The sequence below is a fragment of the Hipposideros armiger genome, unplaced genomic scaffold (genome assembly GCF_001890085.2).
Source record: "Hipposideros armiger isolate ML-2016 unplaced genomic scaffold, ASM189008v1 scaffold_1045, whole genome shotgun sequence".
Taxonomy (NCBI): domain Eukaryota; kingdom Metazoa; phylum Chordata; class Mammalia; order Chiroptera; family Hipposideridae; genus Hipposideros; species Hipposideros armiger.
In genome coordinates, this window is record NW_017732395.1 from 421619 (window position 1) to 441205 (window position 19587).

Genomic DNA, 19587 nt, shown 5'->3' on the forward strand with positions numbered 1-19587 from the left:
ACCTGTGCCCTTGTTCCCATCTGTGGCTGCTCTTTGTCTCTGCTCCTCCCTGACACTTAGCGTCGTCTCCGCCGCTCACCTCCCGGTCGCCCTGGTGAGTTTCTTACCGCGTTAGTTACCCATCCCAGGGCGTCTCTGCCCGTCTTCCCTCGTCCCCAACCCGTTCCTCTATCTGTGGCCTCCAATCAAGGGCAGGCTCCATCTCTGTACCTGATGCCTCGTCCCTTTCCAGGGCTTGGTCCCTTCTCTATCAGCGGGTTTTTTCCTCCAACCCTGGACAGACCTGGCTGTGACCGAGACTTTGGTTACTGCTGCAGGAGGGCTGGGTCCAAAGATGTGTGTGAGGTGGTGGTGATGTGTGCTTGTGTGAGGCAACTTATGATTGGGGTCGCCTTCCCAAAGAGGTGTGTGGGGTTGAATATTTAAATAGAATGAATTTGAATGTCTGAAGTTTTGTGTCCTGCATGGCGTGCGAGCGTGCGTGCGTGCGTGTGTGTGTGTGTGTGTGTGTGTGTGTGTGTGTGTGTAGGAATTGTTTGACGCCACTGCCTGTATAGAGTTTCATTTACAAAGGGAAGTTGTGTAGGGCCTCGAAGGTGTGTGTGGGGCTGTGTGTCGGATGGTGTACATGAACGTGGCAAGTGTGTGTGCATGTGCTGTGTGTGTAGGAGTTGTAGGACTGATGCTGCACGAGTGCAATTGGATTTCTGAAGGTGTGTGTGGGGCTGTATGTCTGAACAGCTGTCTGTGTGAGGTTGTGTGTCCATGTGTGTGAGATGTGTGACGTTTGTGATTTCCTAGCAGAGTGTTGAGAAAATGTATGGAAAGCAACCTTGTTTTGCCCACTGCAGCTTGTTTCAGCTTTAGAAAGTAAGAGGCTTGTTTTCTTTCCCTTGGCTCGGAGGGGCCACCGGCACATCTCATTTGAGTCTGGAGGTTGGGGTAACCAAGTCAGAAACCCATCCCTGAGCTCTTGCAGAGACTGGGGACACTGGAAGGGCCATTCCCCAAGCAGGAGACCTAAGAAACAGGGTCAAGAGAATGCCTAGGACTGGGAGAGACTAGAACAGAGAGAACTCAGGGTAGGGGTAGATGCCCCCAGTGGTCCAAGACAGACTGAGGAAAGGTCCAAGTGGAAGCCAAGATCCTGGGAAAACCTTAAGTCAAGTAGTGCTTGACAAGTGATGCAGACAGGACTGAGAAAAATTGATAAGAGGATAGCCTCCCACTTCAGCATTTTCTTCTATCTTCAATCGTGTGTCTGTTGGGTTTCTGCTTTTTATCAACCACTGTTGGCATCTATTTTGTGCTCACCAGGTGCTGTTTTAAGCATCACATGAATTGGGCCATCTAAGCCACGTAGAACAGGTCACCTGTTCCTGAAAGGTAGAGTGGGGTTTGAAATAAGAGCTCAGATATGTCCTTCTGTTGGGCCAGGGGTCAGCAAATTTTTTCAGTAAAGGGCCAGAGAGATTGTACTGTGGCCCATATAATCTCTGTCCCAACAACTCAACTCAGCCATGATAGCACATAGACAATATGTAAGGAATGAGTGTGGCTGTGTGCCAATAAAACATTATTTACAGCAAGCAGTGGGCAGTATTTGTCCATTCCTGCTCTATACCATACTACTTTTTTTAAAAAAGATTTTATTGGGGAATTGGGGGAGGAGAACAGTGCTGGGGTTTTGGGGAAAGGGGAACAGAGAAGTTGCTGTCCTTTTGTTCTTCAGTCTAGTTGTGGAGGACATTGCTTCACTGGCCCATGTTGGTATTATCATTGTGCTCTTCCCGGGTGAGGCAGATTGGTCACTGGCCTCTGGACAGCCGCTCACAGCGGCTCTTGGCTGCTCACACTGGCTACTGGCCACACAGGGTAGCTTATGGCAGCCCACTGCAGCAGGAGCTGCAGCCTATGCCATCGCTGAAAACTCACAGCAGCCCAGCTCCAGGTCGAGCTGTTGTTCACCATCTTAGCTGTGGAGGGCAGTGTCACTGGCCCTCATGTGGGATCCGAACCGGGGCCCTGCTGCTCAGAGCTGGTGTCCCAAGCCAGCTCTTAACCAACTGGGCCACTGGGCCGGCCCACCATACTACTTTTTGTCAGGAATAAAAAGGAAATAGACAAAACTAGCTCTGGAGTTATTGTGATTAGTTTAGATCTCAGCTGATCACTCTCTTGGGACCCAGGTGTAGCTTTAACCTACCAGTGACTGGAAACATACATAGAGGAGTGGGAAAAATTACGTTTCCTGTGTTGTGTGTGGTTCCATGTCTGAGATTTTTCACAGCAAGGTGAGAAGCAGCATCGATGGATCTATTTGGAGCAAGACCCCAAGTGGGGTTTGGCATTGGGGCCCCGGGGGCTTAGAACTGGAAAGTTCAGGCAGATGTCCCATCCGTCAGATATGGGGGAACAGAGGAGGGCAAGGAAGACAGTGACCTCAAAAAGTAGCCACTCAGCCAGTGGCAGAAAAAAAAATAAGTCCAGGGACCTATCTGCTGGTGGAACTGAGACTTCCTACAGACTCCCATACCTGACCTGGATGAATTCAGCCAGTGGGGGTGTGGCTGAGGGGTGGCCAAGAGAGGTGTCAGAAGCTGTGATTCCTCAGAGACTAGCTAAGCGAGGCCAAGTTCTTATCGGTGCAACAATCTCAGGCAAACCAAATATGCACAGAACTCTAGATAAAATACAATATTTACTATCTTTCTTTGGCTTGGAGAGTTTTTTCTAACAGTGAGATGAATCTGGTGTATCAGTCAGGAAATAGCACACTCAAAAGGGGGGATCGAAAAGAGTTTAAGTTAAGGACTGTTTACAAAGCTATGGACAGGGTTAAGGGACACCAGTATGGCTGGTGTGGCACTCAGGAGCCAGCCTGAGTGGTGAGTTGCAGGGAGGGAGCAGGAGAGGCACCCAGGGAGACTGGTGGCTTGTCCTTTTTTAAAAAAAAATTGAAATACATTTGACATGGTGTGAATTTAAGGTGTACACCATGTTGTTTTGAAACATTTGTATATTGTGATAGGATTGCTACTGTAGTGAGAGTTAGCACCTCTATGGTGTCAAGGGATCCAAGAACACCCAGTGGGGTAAGGACAGCCTCTTCAATAAATGGTGATGGGAAAACTGAATAAACACATGCAGAACGACAAAACTGGGCCTCTATGTCACACACTCACAGAAATTACCTTGAAATGGATCAAAAACTTAAAAGTAAGACCTGATACACTAAAACTCCTAGGAGAAAACATAGGGAAGAAGCTCTGTGACGCTGGTCTGGGCAATGATTTTTGGATATCATATCGAAAGCACAGACACCAAAAGCAAAATCAACAGATGGGACTACATCAATCTTAAAAGCTTCTGCAGAGCAAAAGAAAACATTAATACAATGAAAAGGCGACCTACAGAATGGGAGAAAAATTTTGCAAACCAAATATTGGAAAAGGGGTTCATATTCAAAATATAAAGAACTCATACAACTCAATTAAAAAAAAAACACCCAAAATCCAATTAAAAAAATGGGCAGAGGAACTGAACAGACATTTCCCCAAAGATGTCCAAATGGCCAATAGGCATAGAGGACTGTCTGATGCGAGCTGTGGCCTTAGGTGGGGGAGCACAGCCACTGCCAACCTGGGGTGTGGAGCCGGGGAGCTGGGACAATCAATGCTTGACCTCCCACCCTTCATTCTCCTGCCGCCTTCCACTGGTCTGACCAAAAGGGCAGCCTGTGGGCAAGGAAGCCTGGGCCATGCCATCTCTAGTGGTCGGCCTTTTTCCTGGGTGTGAATCTGGAGGGGTAACAGAATTCCCAGTACCCCTGGAATAGGGGCACTGCCACTTTTTTGCAGTGAGATCTATACAGGCAAGGCTGCCTATCCTTCAGGAATTGGAGGCCCAGTGCCCAGGGCCCATGATACTTTTAGGAACACACGGAAATGTTTTCACTTCTTTTAAAATCAGAAGAAAGAATTAAACTTTCAGATCAAAGGACATGTTTTAATATATAATATGAGGTGAAATTCACATAACAGAAAACCGGCCATTTTAAAGTGGCATTTAGTACATTCACTATATTGTACAACCATCACCTCCACCTAGTTCCAAAATAATATCTTCATCTATATATCAATGCAGTTGTAAAATATACTTTTAATTTTTTTAATGGAGAAGGGAGTCCACGAAGGTAAAAGTTCCTCAGGCCCATTAAAGTCACATTTCCCAGTTGCCCTATACATATAAGGTGTTTATTTGGTAAAAGGATAGGCAGATGTTCATTTTTATATGCATTTTATTTAAATTTTTTTTTTTAAGATTTTATTGGGGAATTGGGGAAGGGGAACAGCCAAGTTGTTGTCCTTCAATCTTAGTTGTGGAGGGTGCAGCTAGCTCAGCTCCATGTCCAGTTGCCATCTGGTCGCCCGTTGGCAGTTCACGCCTGCTTAGCTCAAGGTGCTGTGTTCAATCTTAGTTGCGGGTGGGAGTAGCCCACCATCCCATGTGGGAGTTGAACCGGCAACCTTGTTATTAGGATCATTTGCACTCACCAGTTGAGCCATCATCCTGCCACCTATTGGCAGCTCAGCGGCAGCTCAGCTCAGGCGCAGCTCACTGGCCCATGCGGGAATTGAACCGGTGACCCTATTGCTCTTGCGCTCTTAACCAACTGAGCCACTCGGCCGGCCAAATGTATATTAAAATATAATTTAGTAATGACCTAAAGTAATGGTCTCATGTATATAAAGTTTCCACTTTAGATACATTTATTTAGACAGTAAATAAGGTTATATGGATATGGCCAAATTTAAAGAGGAGACACAAAAGTTTGAAGCTGAGGAAACAGTGCTGGCACCCCATATACACTGAGCGTCACATTTCCCTTCAAAGACGGATCCTCAAGAGCCACTGGGGTGAAGGACTGTCACCATTTCCTTCCCAAGGGACTGTCCCCTCTTCCTGTTGCTCACCAGGACACTTCTGCCGAGCAGATGCGTTTATTGGGCACTCACTGTTTGCCAGGCTCTCGCTGTCATTGATTTTGTTGTTGAAAGCGCACTCGTCAGCACCCCCAGGCCAGACACCAAACCATATTAATTTACGGGGCTAGCCCCAAGGTAGCATGCATTTGGCGCTCTGCAAAGGCTTGTTAGATTGGTTTGTGAGCTGAGGCAGCCCTCAATTACTTGTGATGATCTCATGAAATAGGAAAGGGCTGGAGTTGGGGAATGGCAAAAGCGTCTGTTATATTGTGGTTTCCTTCCCTGCCTCTTCCCTGAGCGATTCTGACACCTTGACCCTTTTTTGCCAGGACGTGACCCTTGAACCCTGGGCAGTATTATCCGGCGTTTCAGCGGGGGCATAACCCAGCCGATCGACATCGACCCTCCCTGCAGTCTGGATTCTCTCCGAGTTCCTCAACGGCTTCCTCCACCCTTCCCTCTCTACCCACATCCGTCCTCTGTTTCGTCCCCTCACCAGGCCCGGACCCCTCTGTCCCCCGCAGATAGACGATGAGCAGCCACGCCAACAGCCTGTTTCTGCGGGAGAGTGGTCAGCGGCTGGGCCGGCTGGGCTGGCTGCAGCGGCTGCAGGAGAACTTGCAGCAGAGAGCGCTGCGCACGCGCCTGCGTCTGCAGACTATGACCCGCGAGCATGTGCTGCGCTTCCTGCGCAAGAACGCCTTTATCCTGCTGACGGTCAGCGCTGTGATCATCGGTGAGTGTGCTGGGAGGGCGGCGACGGCAGGGAAAATTCCTTGCACGCATGTCTCTTCATTTTGCCTACTCATTCTTACCTGTGCACATGCACATGTCCCATTCTACCAGCCACCCCACTCCAGGGACACTGACACAGTGCACACTCATGCAAACACAGCTGTGTGTGCACACAATGTCATATGTATATGCATGTGTACATACATGCACATGTACACACTATACAAGCATGCTTTCTGCATATGAACACACATTATTTTTATGCATGTACAAAACTTACAGTTGCAAAGACATAAACTCACATACATAGTTGTACACATATACTAGAACTTACAAACGCATTTACACAAACATGCATTCCTCTGCACACATGTTGGCACACTTATGAGCTTAAATACACATGCACCCAATATGTGAAAACTACATACATATAAGTCACACCTATATACACACATGAGAAAAACATGCATCTCATGTGCATGGGTCTGTATATACAGGTGCAGAAACATGTGCACAAATGAGTTACACTGTTATATGTGTGTGCATATGTACACACGAATCTGTGTGCAAACCTTTACAAACAAATTTACACAATATCAACATGGTAACATAAATCCATATATTTCCACAATGTATACACATACACACACACTCATATAGCATGTTCCTCTTTTTCTCTCACCCCCATCCACACATACTGTTCATGGGATGGATGGCCCTGCTTGGGGCTGAGTGACCCAAACTCCACTCCATGGACCTTGTTTTGGCCCTAGGGGTCAGCCTGGCCTTTGCCCTGCGCCCGTACCAGCTCACCTACCGCCAGATCAAGTACTTCTCTTTCCCTGGAGAACTTCTCATGAGGATGCTGCAGATGCTGGTGCTGCCACTCATTGTCTCCAGCCTGGTCACAGGTGAGAGAGCCCAGGCCAGTGTTGGCTTCCATGACCCACCCCAGAGTCCAAGTTCAAACCTAGAGCCAAAGTGGTCCCAAGCATGGGACCATCTCCCCAACTTAGGACCTCAGACACGGAGCGTGCACCTAGCCCAGAGCCCTTGACCACAGCCCAGGTCCTGATCAGACCCAGGTTCCAGACCCCATGTGACATTCACCACTTATCTCAGTAACTTTCCTGTACTTTTCACTGGAAATAAAATACCAACCTACCAGGAGTTTAGTATCATCTAGAGGTGAAAGGAAGGCTATGGTGGGGCAGCTGGGGAAGGTAGCTGGAATATGGCATGGACAGTCAGAGAGTATGATGTGGATGAAGGTGTTTGAGGGGGAAGTGATAGGATAGGTGGTGGGGGGTGAGATGGAAACATGGATGGACTATGCAAGGGTCAGCAAACCTTTTCTGTAAAGGGCCAGGTGGTAACTATTTCCAGCTTTAGGGGCCGTATCTGTTGTGACTACTCAAATCTGCCATTGGAGCACAAAAGCAGGTGCAGGTTAACATGTAATCAAATGGGAATGGTTGTGTCCCAATAAAGCTTTATTTACAAAAACAGGCAGTGGGCCAGATTTGGCCCCTCAGTGGTTGATTGTAGTCTCCAGGTTTTGGAACAGGCATGAAGGTAAAGGTGTGAAAGAATGATTTCTTGGGTTCGGTTTTCTGGAAGCAGAGCCTGCGATGGGGATATTTGCACAAGCGATTTGTTGAGGATAGCTGTCAAGAGAAACTCACGAGGAAGTGAGGGGGGCAGGCTGGGGTGGGGAAAGAAGCGAGCAGAGACGCGGCTTCAGTAGAGGGCTGGCCTCTTGGCCTGACCCCATGGGAGCTCTGGAGCGTGCCACACTACAGAATTGTTCCCCCCAACTCTGATCCCATCTGAGTCAAAGGAGCTGGATTTTTGGATCTCTGTGCCAGTCAGTCATTGGCTGTGGGTCTCCTATGGGACCTTTCTGGGTAAGGCAGCTCCTGTTTTGTGAGGGCAATTCTTAAGGGGGCGGGGGTTAGCATGAGCTGTTAGCAGCCAACATACTCAGCAGCTGAAGGATAGGTGTATCAGCCTGGTAAAGGGTGTCTAGATAGGGTGCCAAAAGTATCTCCTAGAGATAGCGTACAGTGAGCTAGGTTAGAGGGGGATGTCATTATGGGGCGGATAGTGAGATGAAGAGTGGAATGAAAGTGAGGTTATGGTGCAAAATTGGGACAAATGGAAGGTGGAGTGGGGGTTGTAAATGTTTGCTTGGAGTAGAAGGAAGCTTAGTGAAGCAGTGCCTGGGAAAAAGGATGGTCGGAAGTATATGGAAAATAGAATGGGGGTTGAAAATGATGATATGGGTCACAGGATGGTGATGTGGGTGCTGGGTGGGGTATAGGAGAAAGGGATGCTTGGTGGAATGGCTGTTGAGTTGGTGGTGTGGGAGGAAGAAGTGGATGGATGGGAGAGTGGGTGGTGGGGTGTGGATGGGGCTGCTTGGGGCTGCACCACCTGTCCTCCAGGTATGGCGTCCCTGGACAACAAGGCAACAGGGCGGATGGGGATGCGGGCAGCTGTGTACTACATGGTGACTACAGTCATTGCGGTCTTCATCGGCATCCTCATGGTCACCATAATCCATCCTGGGAAGGGCTCCAAGGAGGGGCTGCATCGCGAGGGCCGGATCGAGACCATTCCAACAGCCGATGCCTTCATGGACCTGGTCAGGTGACGGCCTTTCTAATTTTGATGGGAATTCCGGCCCTACGTGCAACAACCTATGTTCAAGGAGAGACAAAGGGGACAGGTTGACCCAGCCTGGAAATGCAACACTCAAGTTGAGCCTAGTTTTATTTGTATCCATTTTCTGCCTTGGAGCCTCGTACAAGTCTTCTGAGAGCAGCTGACTCCTAGGATAGGATATTTAGACCCTTAGCCTCGGGAGGTGATAACTGCAGATTTGGGGATGGGCTCAGGATAGGCGGTGTTTGTTCCCAAGCTCAATTGGAAGGATTGAATAATTCAATTGAATAATTAAAGTGAATAATTCTCTTAGAGCTGCAAGATTTGCCAGCCAGAATCAAGGCTAGCCATAGTTCTACCCTAGCCGCTGACTTGGGGGGAGTTGGACGAATGCAGGAGCTGTCTGTTTGTTTTTTCCCCCCTGAGGCGTCACTGGCATGTATGTGTGAAGTCCCTGTGGTGGCATATGGTCCTACCAAAGGGCTCAGACAGACCTGGATTTGAGCTCCATCTGCACCCCTTAGCAGCTGTGTGGCTTTGGGTAACTTATATAAATTCTTTGTGCGTGCGTGCATGTGTGTGCACGCAAAATGGGGATGTCAGTGGTACTCACTTCTAGAGTTATTGTAGTGTTTAAACCAGATCATTAGCTTACTTAGCCTGGACTAGAGTAAGTGTTCAAATGTTGGCTGCCATTGTTACCGTTGCCCTTGCTATTATTATTACTATTGTTACTCTAGACACCTTTCCATCATCTAACCCCTTCCCTTCATCTGATGTTTTTCTGCAGAAATATGTTCCCACCCAACCTTGTGGAGGCCTGCTTCAAACAGGTCAGGGGAAGTACAGAGTTTGATGAGGGAGGCTTGAAGGGTGGGGGAGCTTGCTGCTGAGTGAATGGTCCAGGGGTGAAGGGTGGGAAGATGGGCCTGACAGAGCAATGGCCATTGGTGTGATGATCAAGGAAGGGCTAGAGAGAAGGATGTAGGCCAAGGGCTTCCTGGGGAAGGTACTAGAGGAGGAACCAAGGCTTCTGACTGTAGGTGGTTGAGGAGACAGGCCCACAAATCTGTCCAAGCATCACCCACGGAACTTGTGCAAAATGAAGACTCTACACTCATTCTTCCATGCATTGGTTGTTCACTCACTCATTCATCTATTCATTCACTCGCTTTTCTCTGCATCGGTCAAATTGTTCATTCTCTCATTCAGATCTACTAAATAAGACTCTCCAGGGTGTGGGAACCAGGGATTGGTGTTTGAAAGACGTTTGAAAGATGATTCTGATGCACCCACTAAATTGCATTTGGCCCCAATCCCTCCATATTTCAGTTCAAGACACAGTACAGCACGAGGTTGGTAACCAGGACTGTTGTGAGGACGGAGAACGGATCCGAGCAGAGCGCCTCCATGCCTCCTCCATCTTCAACAGAGAATGGAACCAGCCTCCTGGAAAATATCACACGGGCCTTGGGCACCCTGCAGGAGGTGCTGACCTTTGAGGAGACTGTGCCGGTATCTGGCTCGGCCAATGGCATCAATGCCCTGGGCCTTGTGGTCTTCTCTGTGGCCTTTGGGCTGGTCATTGGCGGCATGAAACACAAGGGCCGAGTCCTGAGGGACTTCTTCGATAGCCTCAATGAGGCTATTATGAGGCTGGTGGGCATCATTATCTGGTGAGTGCTGGGCTATGATAGGGTGGGTAGTGATGGTACAAGGGAAGGATGAAGCCAGAGCTGGGAAATCAGGCTGTGGGGCAGCTGCTGAGGGGTCATTGGGACCATTTGGCCAAAGTCATTTATATATGTATGGATTAATTCACTACTCACTCATTCATTTATTTTCTTATTCATTCATTCATTCCTTTCTGCAATGATTTATTCACTCATTTACTTTCTTGTTCATCTATTCATTCACTCACTTATTCATGATACTCATTCTTCCATGCATTGATTCATTCATTTTCTCGTTTATTTATTCATTCTTCTATGCATTGATGAATTCACTCATTCATACATTCGTTCACTCATAAATTTATTCATGAACTCATTCATGCATTAGTTAAACCATTGATTGATTAATTTATTTGTTTACTCAGTCATTTATTCATTTGGACTCATACTTTGACCCACTTATTCATCTCTGCATTTGTTATTCACTCACTCACATATTTCCTGCATTCATTCACCTGTTCACTTAACACATTCATTGTCTCACCCAGTCATTCGTGTCTCATTTGCTCATTTTCTTATTTATTCATTCACTAATTATTTCTTAATTGATTGATTGATTCATCCATTCATTCTTTAAATTCCTTCACATCTTCACCAATTTCTTTACTCATTCATCAGACATTTTTCCAGGCTCACCTTCATCTTGAACTCTGGTATACAAAGATGCATTAAATTCAGTCCTTGTCCTCCAAGAGCTCACAAAGTCTTGGGGAAGACAGACGTATCCTAAAGCAACATAATACAAGGTGGAAGGTTGTATTGTAAAGGAACATTAAAAAGTATTGGGAACATGGAGAAGTGAGCCAGTGGAGGGATATGCAGTGCGCTCTGCCTGGGCAGGGGAAAAGGGAGTCATGGAGAAGGTCACCTATTAGCTGGGCCTGGAGAGGTGAGTAGGAATCCAACAGGACCGGAAGAGGGGAGAGGCACTTCAAGCAGAGGGAAGAGAACATGCATATCTTGAAAGAACCTGAGTTGTTTGGAGAATGGTGAGGAGTTCAGGAAGGCCCTAGCATATGTTAACTAGGGAGTGGTGGTGGAAGATGTTAACAAGACTGTCTGGTTTCAAATTGGGGAAGACTTGTACTTCATCCCAAATAATTTGAAAATTGTGTAGGGGGCTAGTGGCCAAGTTAAGAGCCTGGAAAAGCAGCTGAGAGGAAAGGGAAAGGAGCTTATTAAGGACAAGCAAGAGGATTGACAAGGAGCTTTGAAGGCTGAACTGAATTGGGAACCATGAGTTTCTAGTGGTGTCATTGGCATGGTTGGGGAAAATATCTATATGTACCAGGTGGCTGAGTATAGGAGGAAAGAAGTCATGTGCAGTTGATTCAGGGCTGAGGAGTTTTACAGAGGATGAGGTGGAAGGATAGAAGTGAGGGAGTTGGGAAAGGGATTTACAGAGTAATCACAGAGGTAGGTCATCAAGACTTGGAGATAAATCAACAACCACTGACCAGGGCTGACCCTGAGCCCAGCTTGGGGAACAAGGTATGACTGGAGAAGTCCCCCCACATCCTCATTCCCACAGCCTTAGCTTGAGTTTCATCATTTCTGACCCAAGCTATCGCACCAACTTCCCAAGAGGTCCCCACTTCCTCCAGTACATCCACATGACAAATGTAGACTTCAATTTCTAAGGAGAGAGGAATAACAATTGAAGCCTGGTGATGGATGAATGATGGCACAGCTGGCAGAAACTCACAAGACTAAGCAATGGGCTGGTCTGTGGGGAAAAGCAGGTGAGCCCCCAATGAATTTGCTTCTTCTGTCTCCTCTACTCCCCTTTCCACTCGCTGCTCCAGCCACACTGGCCTCTCCACTCCTCCAATACTTCCAGCTAATGCTCATCTTAGGGTCTTTGCACTGTGCCTGCAGTGCTTCCCCTTCAGATATACATGGGTCCTTCTCATCATTCAAGCCTCAGCTTAAATGTCACCTCTTCAGAGAAGCCCTCCCTGACCACTCAAACTTAAGCAGCCCTACTCAGTGACTTTCTCTTGCAGTTTTCACCACCTGAAGCTTTTAATTACACATTTCCATGTGTACCCCTATTTCCTTCATTGGAATGTAAGCACCGGGGGACAGGGACCATGTGACTGGAACGTAGTAGGTGCTCAGTAGATATTTGTTGAGTGAATGAAAAAACAGATGATTTGATAAGACAGGTTTGAGATGTCCTTGGGAAACCTAGGTAAAATAGCTCAGGGCTGGTGAATGAGTGAGAATATGCACTTATGGGAAAGACAATAGGGGTATAAAAGTGACAAAGGTAGAACAAAGAGTTGGGGGCAGAGAATAAGGAAAGTTAGAGGGCTAGAAATGGCAATTGTCTGGGAAGTGTCTAGGGAGAGTCCTGAAGACAGAGATTATTTTTTTGGGGGGGGGTTGTGGGAGGACTTGAATGGGGGAGTGGATGAAGGTCAGACCTTAGAAGATTGCATACCCTGGAGTTGTAAGAACTTTTCTGCTGTCTGGGGTTGAGTTGTGGGTGAGTAGGAAGAAGAGGTGGGATATATCTGTGGCGCCCAGCCCCATTTGTTAATGTATGGGAAATGTTGGAGTGGAGTAGGATGCTGTGGGGTGAGCACTGCCTGGTTCTAGGGTCTTATATGGGCAAAGCCTTTGGGGCTGAGAGCTGCGGGCTTGTAGGGGAAGTCATGAGGGGGCCCTGACAGGTCTCTGGCTTGGCCCAGGTACGCACCTGTGGGCATCCTGTTCCTGATTGCTGGGAAGATCCTAGAGATGGAAGACATGGCTGTCCTAGGGGGTCAGCTGGGCATGTACACCCTGACCGTCATTGTGGGCTTGTTCCTCCATGCTGGTGGTGTCCTGCCTCTTATCTACTTCCTCATCACCCACCGGAACCCCTTCCCCTTCATCGGGGGCATGCTGCAGGCCCTCATTACCGCCATGGGCACGTCTTCCAGGTATGGTCTTGTCCCCCCATCACTGGTACCCTTCCTAGGTTCACTGTCTTTCATGGGCTTTTGTAGGAGACCCACCTTCCCCCCATTACAGAGCCTCTTCTGAGTTGTTCAATAATGTCAGGGACTCCTGAAGTTCTCCAGGTGGCTCACCTGGGCACCGATCTTTGTCCTGGGCTGGCTCTCCTGACCCCTTTTTCTCCTTTCCTGTGTCTCTGTTTTATATGGAGGAAAACCAGCTGCCAATTTTGAGGTTAGGAGGAAGGTTCCAACATGCCCCACGTTCTCAGTCATTTTCTAGCTCAGAGGGTCTCACTCCATTTGAGATGGTGTCTGAAAGCTCTCTTGGCTTCCTTCTCCTTTTGGGGGGGATTTTAGGTGGTTAATAAAGAGCTCACTTCCCCCCATCATCCAAATTTAAAACAATTTAAGAAGTATCACAAACTATTTGTGATAAGAAAAATATCATTTCTTTATTGCCCATAATGCCTTTTTAAAAATTGCCCATTATGGCCTTTTGATCTGTAGCCAAGTAGGATTGGTGCCATTGTACCCCAGAATTAAACTCACCTGGTCACCACAGATCTGGACACCCAAAGGCCCTCTGTGTTGTTTCAGGTTTCTCACTGCATGACACAAAGCTGACCAGACAGAGCACATGTTTTGTGGACTGGCTAACCCCAAATGAGATGCCCACTCCTTTGACTAAACTCACCAATCAATTAAGTTACTCCTCCTCCTCTGGGAAGTGGTGGGGAGAGAGACCGAGAGGGTTAGTGTTGCTGAGATCACTCTCAGACCAAACATGGGGAGTGGGGATAGGGGTCCTCTGTAATACTCCTCGCTTAGCCCTGAGGGGTGGCAAGTCAGAAGACCCTTAGTCCTCTCCTTTCTGGGAGTGGATAGGTAGTGTGAACTTGTGGCATGAATCAGTCTAGTAATTAGCCTTAAGTTATTGGCTTTAAGTGGGTCAAGAGAACTTCAGTCTGGGGGACCCCACTGCTGTGTGCCCCATGTTATGAGGAGTTCCTCTTCCCCATGCAGTTATCTGCCTCTGAAATGTTAGAGACCTGCCATCTGCTGCTCTCTCTGGCCCCCCACCTGGCCTCCCAGTGTTCTCAAGGGGAACCCTCTGTTGGCCCATTGTTTCCCCAGCCCCACCCTGCCATCCCCTGCTCTCAGCCCCCTGGGCTCTCTCTCCCCCAGCTCTGCGACACTGCCCATCACTTTCCGCTGCCTGGAGGAGGGCCTGGGTGTAGACCGCCGCATCACCAGGTTCGTGCTGCCTGTGGGGGCCACTGTCAACATGGACGGCACTGCCCTGTACGAGGCTCTGGCCGCCATCTTCATTGCTCAAGTCAACAACTACGAGCTCAACCTGGGCCAGATCACAACTATCAGGTGAGATGGTCTTAGTGGGATCTGCCAACAGGTGAGACCCAAGAAGTCATTAGCTTGGCTAGGGGAGGAGGAGGCTCAGCTCCAGGTCAAGGGAGGCATTGGATATTAGAGGGGGGAATGTGGGCAGGGACAAGTCACCCATGCTGGATAAGGGTCAAGGTGAGACTTCAACATGAGGCTGTTAGAATCTGGCAAGGTGTTCCAGTCAGATCTCCTCTCACATGCTATTGTGGGAGATCCCTTTGTCCAGTATTTCCCAGAGTATGGTTGATACATCCTAATAACCTGAGACCCTTGTTATAAATATGGATTCCTGAGGGCCGGCCGAGTGGCTCAGTTGGTTAAGAGCTTGCTCAAGAGTGCGAGTTCTGAGCAACAGCGGTTCGATTCCCGACCCAAGCTGAGCTGCTGCTGAGCTGCCAACAGGTGGCAGGATGGATCAGCTAAGAAACAAACAAACAAACAAACAAACAAAAAAACCTCCGTATAGATATGGATTCCTGGGCCCCATCACCCAAAAGTTCCAACTTAGTCATTATAAAAATAACAGCAAACATTATCAGATCTTTGCTCCAATATCACATTTGCAGGGAAGTATTCCCTGAATATCCTATTTAAAATTGCTGTCTGGACTTTCTTAGGCTGAACCATTTCCTCATAGCACCATCTGCCTCAGTATGCGTTTTACTTATTCATCTTGCTTATTGCTTGACTTCCCCACTAGATGGTAAGCTCCATTTGGGCCGGGATTTACTTCTATGGGAATTTCTCCAGGTGTGTAGCATGTGGTAGATGTTCAATAAATATGAGTTGAAAGAGCTAATTTATTGAAGGCTCTGTAAACAATCTTGTGCAAAGTACCTTTGTGTGCATTCGTTTGATCCTCACAACGCCCCCCTGAGGTGGGTAAAATTATCATTATTGTTTTAGAGAGAAGGAAATGGAAATTGAGGCAAGTTAAGTTACTTTCCTAAGGTCACCTAGCGGGAAGAGGTAGAGAGAGCCAGGAGTCTGGTAACCTCAGAGCACTGGGTGGGAGGAGAAATGGATGGGTGGGAAGAAGGCGCAGACATTCAAGGAAGCTGGGCTAGGAAGCAAAGGTATATGTGGGCAATGGTTTGAGATTCTTTTGCTCAGGTGAAGTGTCTGAGTCAGCAGACCCTACCGCCTTCTGTCCCATGGTCAGCATCCCCATGCTGCCTTCATGTGAGCAGGAAGTACCTGGAGCTCGTGGGACTGGGGTTCCTCTTCCCTATGTCCCCTGACACAGGTCTCATAAGTATGGAGTATTAGGGAATAGCTTCTTGTTCAATCAGTCAGCATATATTTATTGTAGTAGTACTGACTCTGTCCTACTTTGGACCTGATCTGAACTTAACCCAAACAAATTTGATTTGGCTTCTTGGATACAGCTGGAATTAGCTTATCCTATTGAGAGTGTGCTATGTGCCTCCCAAGGGCACCCACAGATCACTGTTTATGCCAGCGCTAGTGATTAGGGGAGATAGTCTCTCTTACTTAGAATAATGGTGATAATGACCCTTCTTGAAGCCCCATTCACGAAGCACTGTGCTCTTTTACTTGATAACCCCACAAGGTAGGTATATGTCTCCCATTCTACAAACGAGGAAATGGAGGCTCTGAGTTTATGTCCAAGGTTGTATGGCTAATGATTGGAGTCTGCTGGACCATTCTCTGCCCACCAACCCAAGCGTTTGCTCATTCACTGTTCTGATAGAGACATCGTCTGGGCTAAGTGTCCTGAGTGGTCCCATGTTCATAGTTATAAAATTTGGGAAGGCACTTCAGAGGCCACCAGGAAGAGGGGTGCCAACTCCAGGGCACTGGCGCCTTTCCTGGTGAGTTCAGTGGCTTTAGAATTTTTAGCACACCATGCCAGGCAATCGGAGTTGATGTTGTGGTGAAAATCTAGCTTACTCTTGATCCACTCAAGTCCCTGTCCTTGATGGTGGACCACCATCTCTCTCATTTCTTATGGGTTCTACCTTTTAGTTTTCCAAAACCATATATAATTTTTTTTTTTTTTACAATTTGCTCAGCATCACAGAGCCAATTTCTTCTTTTGGCTCTAAACTTGGCCTGTCTCCCAGAGTTCCATTCTTGGCAGCTGGACCTGGCTGTCCTGACCTACCTGCTTCCAGTATATGTGCATACAGGGAACTCAGGCATCTGGTTTACAACTGCTTCCTGGGTTGATTCTTATGCCCTCTTCCAGCCCGTGAGGCAGCTTAGTTAAATACCTACTTTTGCATCTACAATATGAGTTGTCTAAATGTCCCAAATTCCATCATCAGGTGGACTTCCAGGTCCTGGCAAAGGATGAGAGGACCTATCTGCATTGGCACTTAATGAAAGTCACCTTGGATTTGCTTTTTATTTTGGGGATTTTAATTTAAGGTGCTCTAGGGAACTGACCCCTTCCCTTCTCTTGTGCCCTTTCTCACTCTCTTCCTCATTTCTCCCTTCCCTTCTCCTGCTCCTCTGTGTTCTCTCTCCATTTGCAGTATCACAGCGACAGCAGCCAGTGTTGGGGCTGCTGGCATACCACAGGCGGGTCTGGTCACGATGGTCATTGTGCTCACATCGGTCGGCCTGCCTACTGAAGACATCACGCTGATCATAGCTGTGGACTGGTTCCTGTGAGTGTCTTTTAGACCCTGCTTCTGTCTCCCCTCAACCCACTGCTTTCCCTGCAGGACTTCCCTTCCTCCCATCCCCAACCTGTGGGCCTTCGTTCCAGCAAAGACACAGAATTCTAGGATTTTAGAGTAAAGAGAGGGCCTTGGAGAATACTCCAAACTATGGCCTGTGGATCCCAAATTCCATAGAATTAACCTTGGGAAGTAGGGCGGAGAGGAGACAAGCAATAGAGGCTTTACCCATCAGCCAGAAAGGCCACCTTTTTAACTGTTTTATGTAGAAATCACAAAAAGATGATCCATGGGACAGAGCTGGCTTGCAAATATATATTTTTAAAGTCTCAACTTTAAAAACAGGAGGTTTACATAAAATAAATATGGACCTCCTCATTCTATATGCTGTTCAGCTCACAACCCCTAAGTTTCTAGATTGGATGTTTACATCCTTAAAAAATTTCATTGCTGAGATCAAATGTGAGCATTGTCAGAGCTGGTCCATTCTGCATCTGTTAGGAGGGGAAACAGGACAGAGAGAGGGAGGGACCTGCATAACCAGGGATTGGACTGTAATGTGAACCCCCAATTCTCAGACACAGCGAACCCCCTCTGCTTCATCCTTTCCCCTGGGGTGCTCTTCATGCCTTGGTTAACGGATGCTAATGGTGAATTCTCTCTCCCTCGCCCTCCCTAGGGACCGACTTCGCACGATGACCAACGTGCTGGGGGACTCCATTGGAGCGGCGGTCATTGAGCATTTGTCTCAGCGGGAGCTGGAGCTGCAGGAAGCTGAGCTCACCCTCCCCAGCCTAGGGAAGCCCTACAAGTCGCTCATGACCCAAGAGAAGGGAGCATCCAGGGGGCGGGGAGGCAACGAGAGTGCCATGTGAGGGCGGCCCTGCGGAAGGCCCGCTGCCTGAACGGCCGTGCACTGGACACACATGTTCTGTCTGGCATGTTTGGGGGAAACTGAGATAAAGGAGCAGGAATGAAGGAATGTGCATGGTCTTTGTTTCTCTCTGAGCTGATGCGGAAAACTTGAGGGAGGATGGTGAGCAAGGCAGGGTGGAAATGTTTTCCCTGGAGTTGGGGGTACGGGAAGCTGCTGGTTCCACAAGGTGATGGGTCCTCTCATGTTCCTTATTTTCTCAAGGAGCAGCAGAATGGAAGGCGATAAAGGAGAACCACTATTTCCCATAATAAAACAATATTCATGGCCTCTGTGTCAGGGGGTCCCCAAGACTAGCTTCAGGTTTCACGATTGGCTGGAAGGACTCACAGAACTCAGAAGAGCTGTGATGCTCATGTTTATGGTTTATTGCAGTGAAAGGGCACATTAAAATCAGCAAAGACAAGAGGCACACGGGGCATGGTCCAGGACACACCACATGTGAGCTTCCAATTGTCTGCTTTTAGTGGAACTGCTTGGATAGCAGTTAATTCTCCCACCAACTATGTGTGGCAACATGGATGAAGTACTGCCAGCCAGGGAAGTTTACCTGAGCCTTGGCATCCAAGGTTTTTATTGGGCATCTGTTGTATAGGCATGGAGTGCCTGCTGACCTTAATTACTCATTCTTTAGTCCCCCCCAGAGGTCAAACTAATACAGCATTGCCCAGGGCCCCTGGTGAACAAAAATGGACTCACTATAAATTACAGTGTCAGCATAGACTCCCTCAAGACCCCAAGTATACAAGGACACTTTTATCAGGCAGGATAGTCCAAGGCTCAGAGGTCACCTCCCAGGAGCCAATCAAGTTCCAGTTCTTTCTTTGGGATGTGCAGGCTTTGAGCACCCCTAGCCCTCTGAGTTAACCTTTTACTTCATATGCCCCATGGTGGAAACAGAAGAAGGAACTTCTAGTGGGGAGGAGTAGCTGGAACTTGTAACCTGACCTCTTGACTCTTGAGACGAATTGCCCCAGACAACCCATGCCAGCCCCAGCGGATTCTGTGTCTTCTTACTACAGAATGGTGGGCGTTGACCTCAGCATTATTTTCCTACAGCCTAATGAACCAGGTGGGATGTTAAATGAGACCTTAATAAAGGCTTGGGAAAAACAGAAGTAAACAGAGAGTAACATGATTCTAGCTGTCATGGGTAAAACTCAACTCCATGACCCTTTGGTCCAGGAAACATACTTTGAAAAAAAATCAAATTAAGATTCACTTAGCATCTCTCTTTCCCAAAGAAGGGAGGGAAATTCAAGCACAGGTAAGTTTTGGGGAACCTCCCTTCCTCCCAGCATTCTTTAGGCTCCTAAGAGAACTGTTGGGCATAAGCAATTACAAAAACTTGGAAGAAGGGCTCCAGAATTCTTTAACCTACTTGCAGTCACCATGGAGACATTTATGGTCAGAGACTAGAAATAGTCCATGCAAAGGCAAGAGCGTCCTCTGTTTATTGTCAAAGTCCTCAATCTGAGGTGCAGAAAGAAGAGAGACATTATGCAGGTGAACAGTTTGCAAACTAAGGAA

At 47.8% G+C, this 19587-nt stretch overlaps 1 protein-coding gene across 3 annotated transcripts in view; it reads left to right on the top strand.

The window, feature by feature from the left end:
* The window catches only part of SLC1A6 (solute carrier family 1 member 6), a 92764-nt gene extending 74655 nt beyond the window's left edge, over positions 1-18109 (top strand). For all 3 annotated transcript variants that reach the window (XM_019631761.1, XM_019631760.1, XM_019631759.1), the window contains 9 exons: positions 5318-5724; positions 6497-6634; positions 8171-8375; positions 9181-9223; positions 9723-10066; positions 12820-13053; positions 14257-14451; positions 16977-17111; positions 17803-18109. In XM_019631761.1, the coding sequence (XP_019487306.1) occupies positions 5520-5724; positions 6497-6634; positions 8171-8375; positions 9181-9223; positions 9723-10066; positions 12820-13053; positions 14257-14451; positions 16977-17111; positions 17803-17998 (1695 nt within the window). In that variant the 5' untranslated portion in view covers positions 5318-5519 and the 3' untranslated portion in view covers positions 17999-18109. The remainder of the gene's footprint in view (positions 1-5317; positions 5725-6496; positions 6635-8170; positions 8376-9180; positions 9224-9722; positions 10067-12819; positions 13054-14256; positions 14452-16976; positions 17112-17802) is intronic.
* Positions 18110-19587: the final 1478 nt, after the last annotated feature.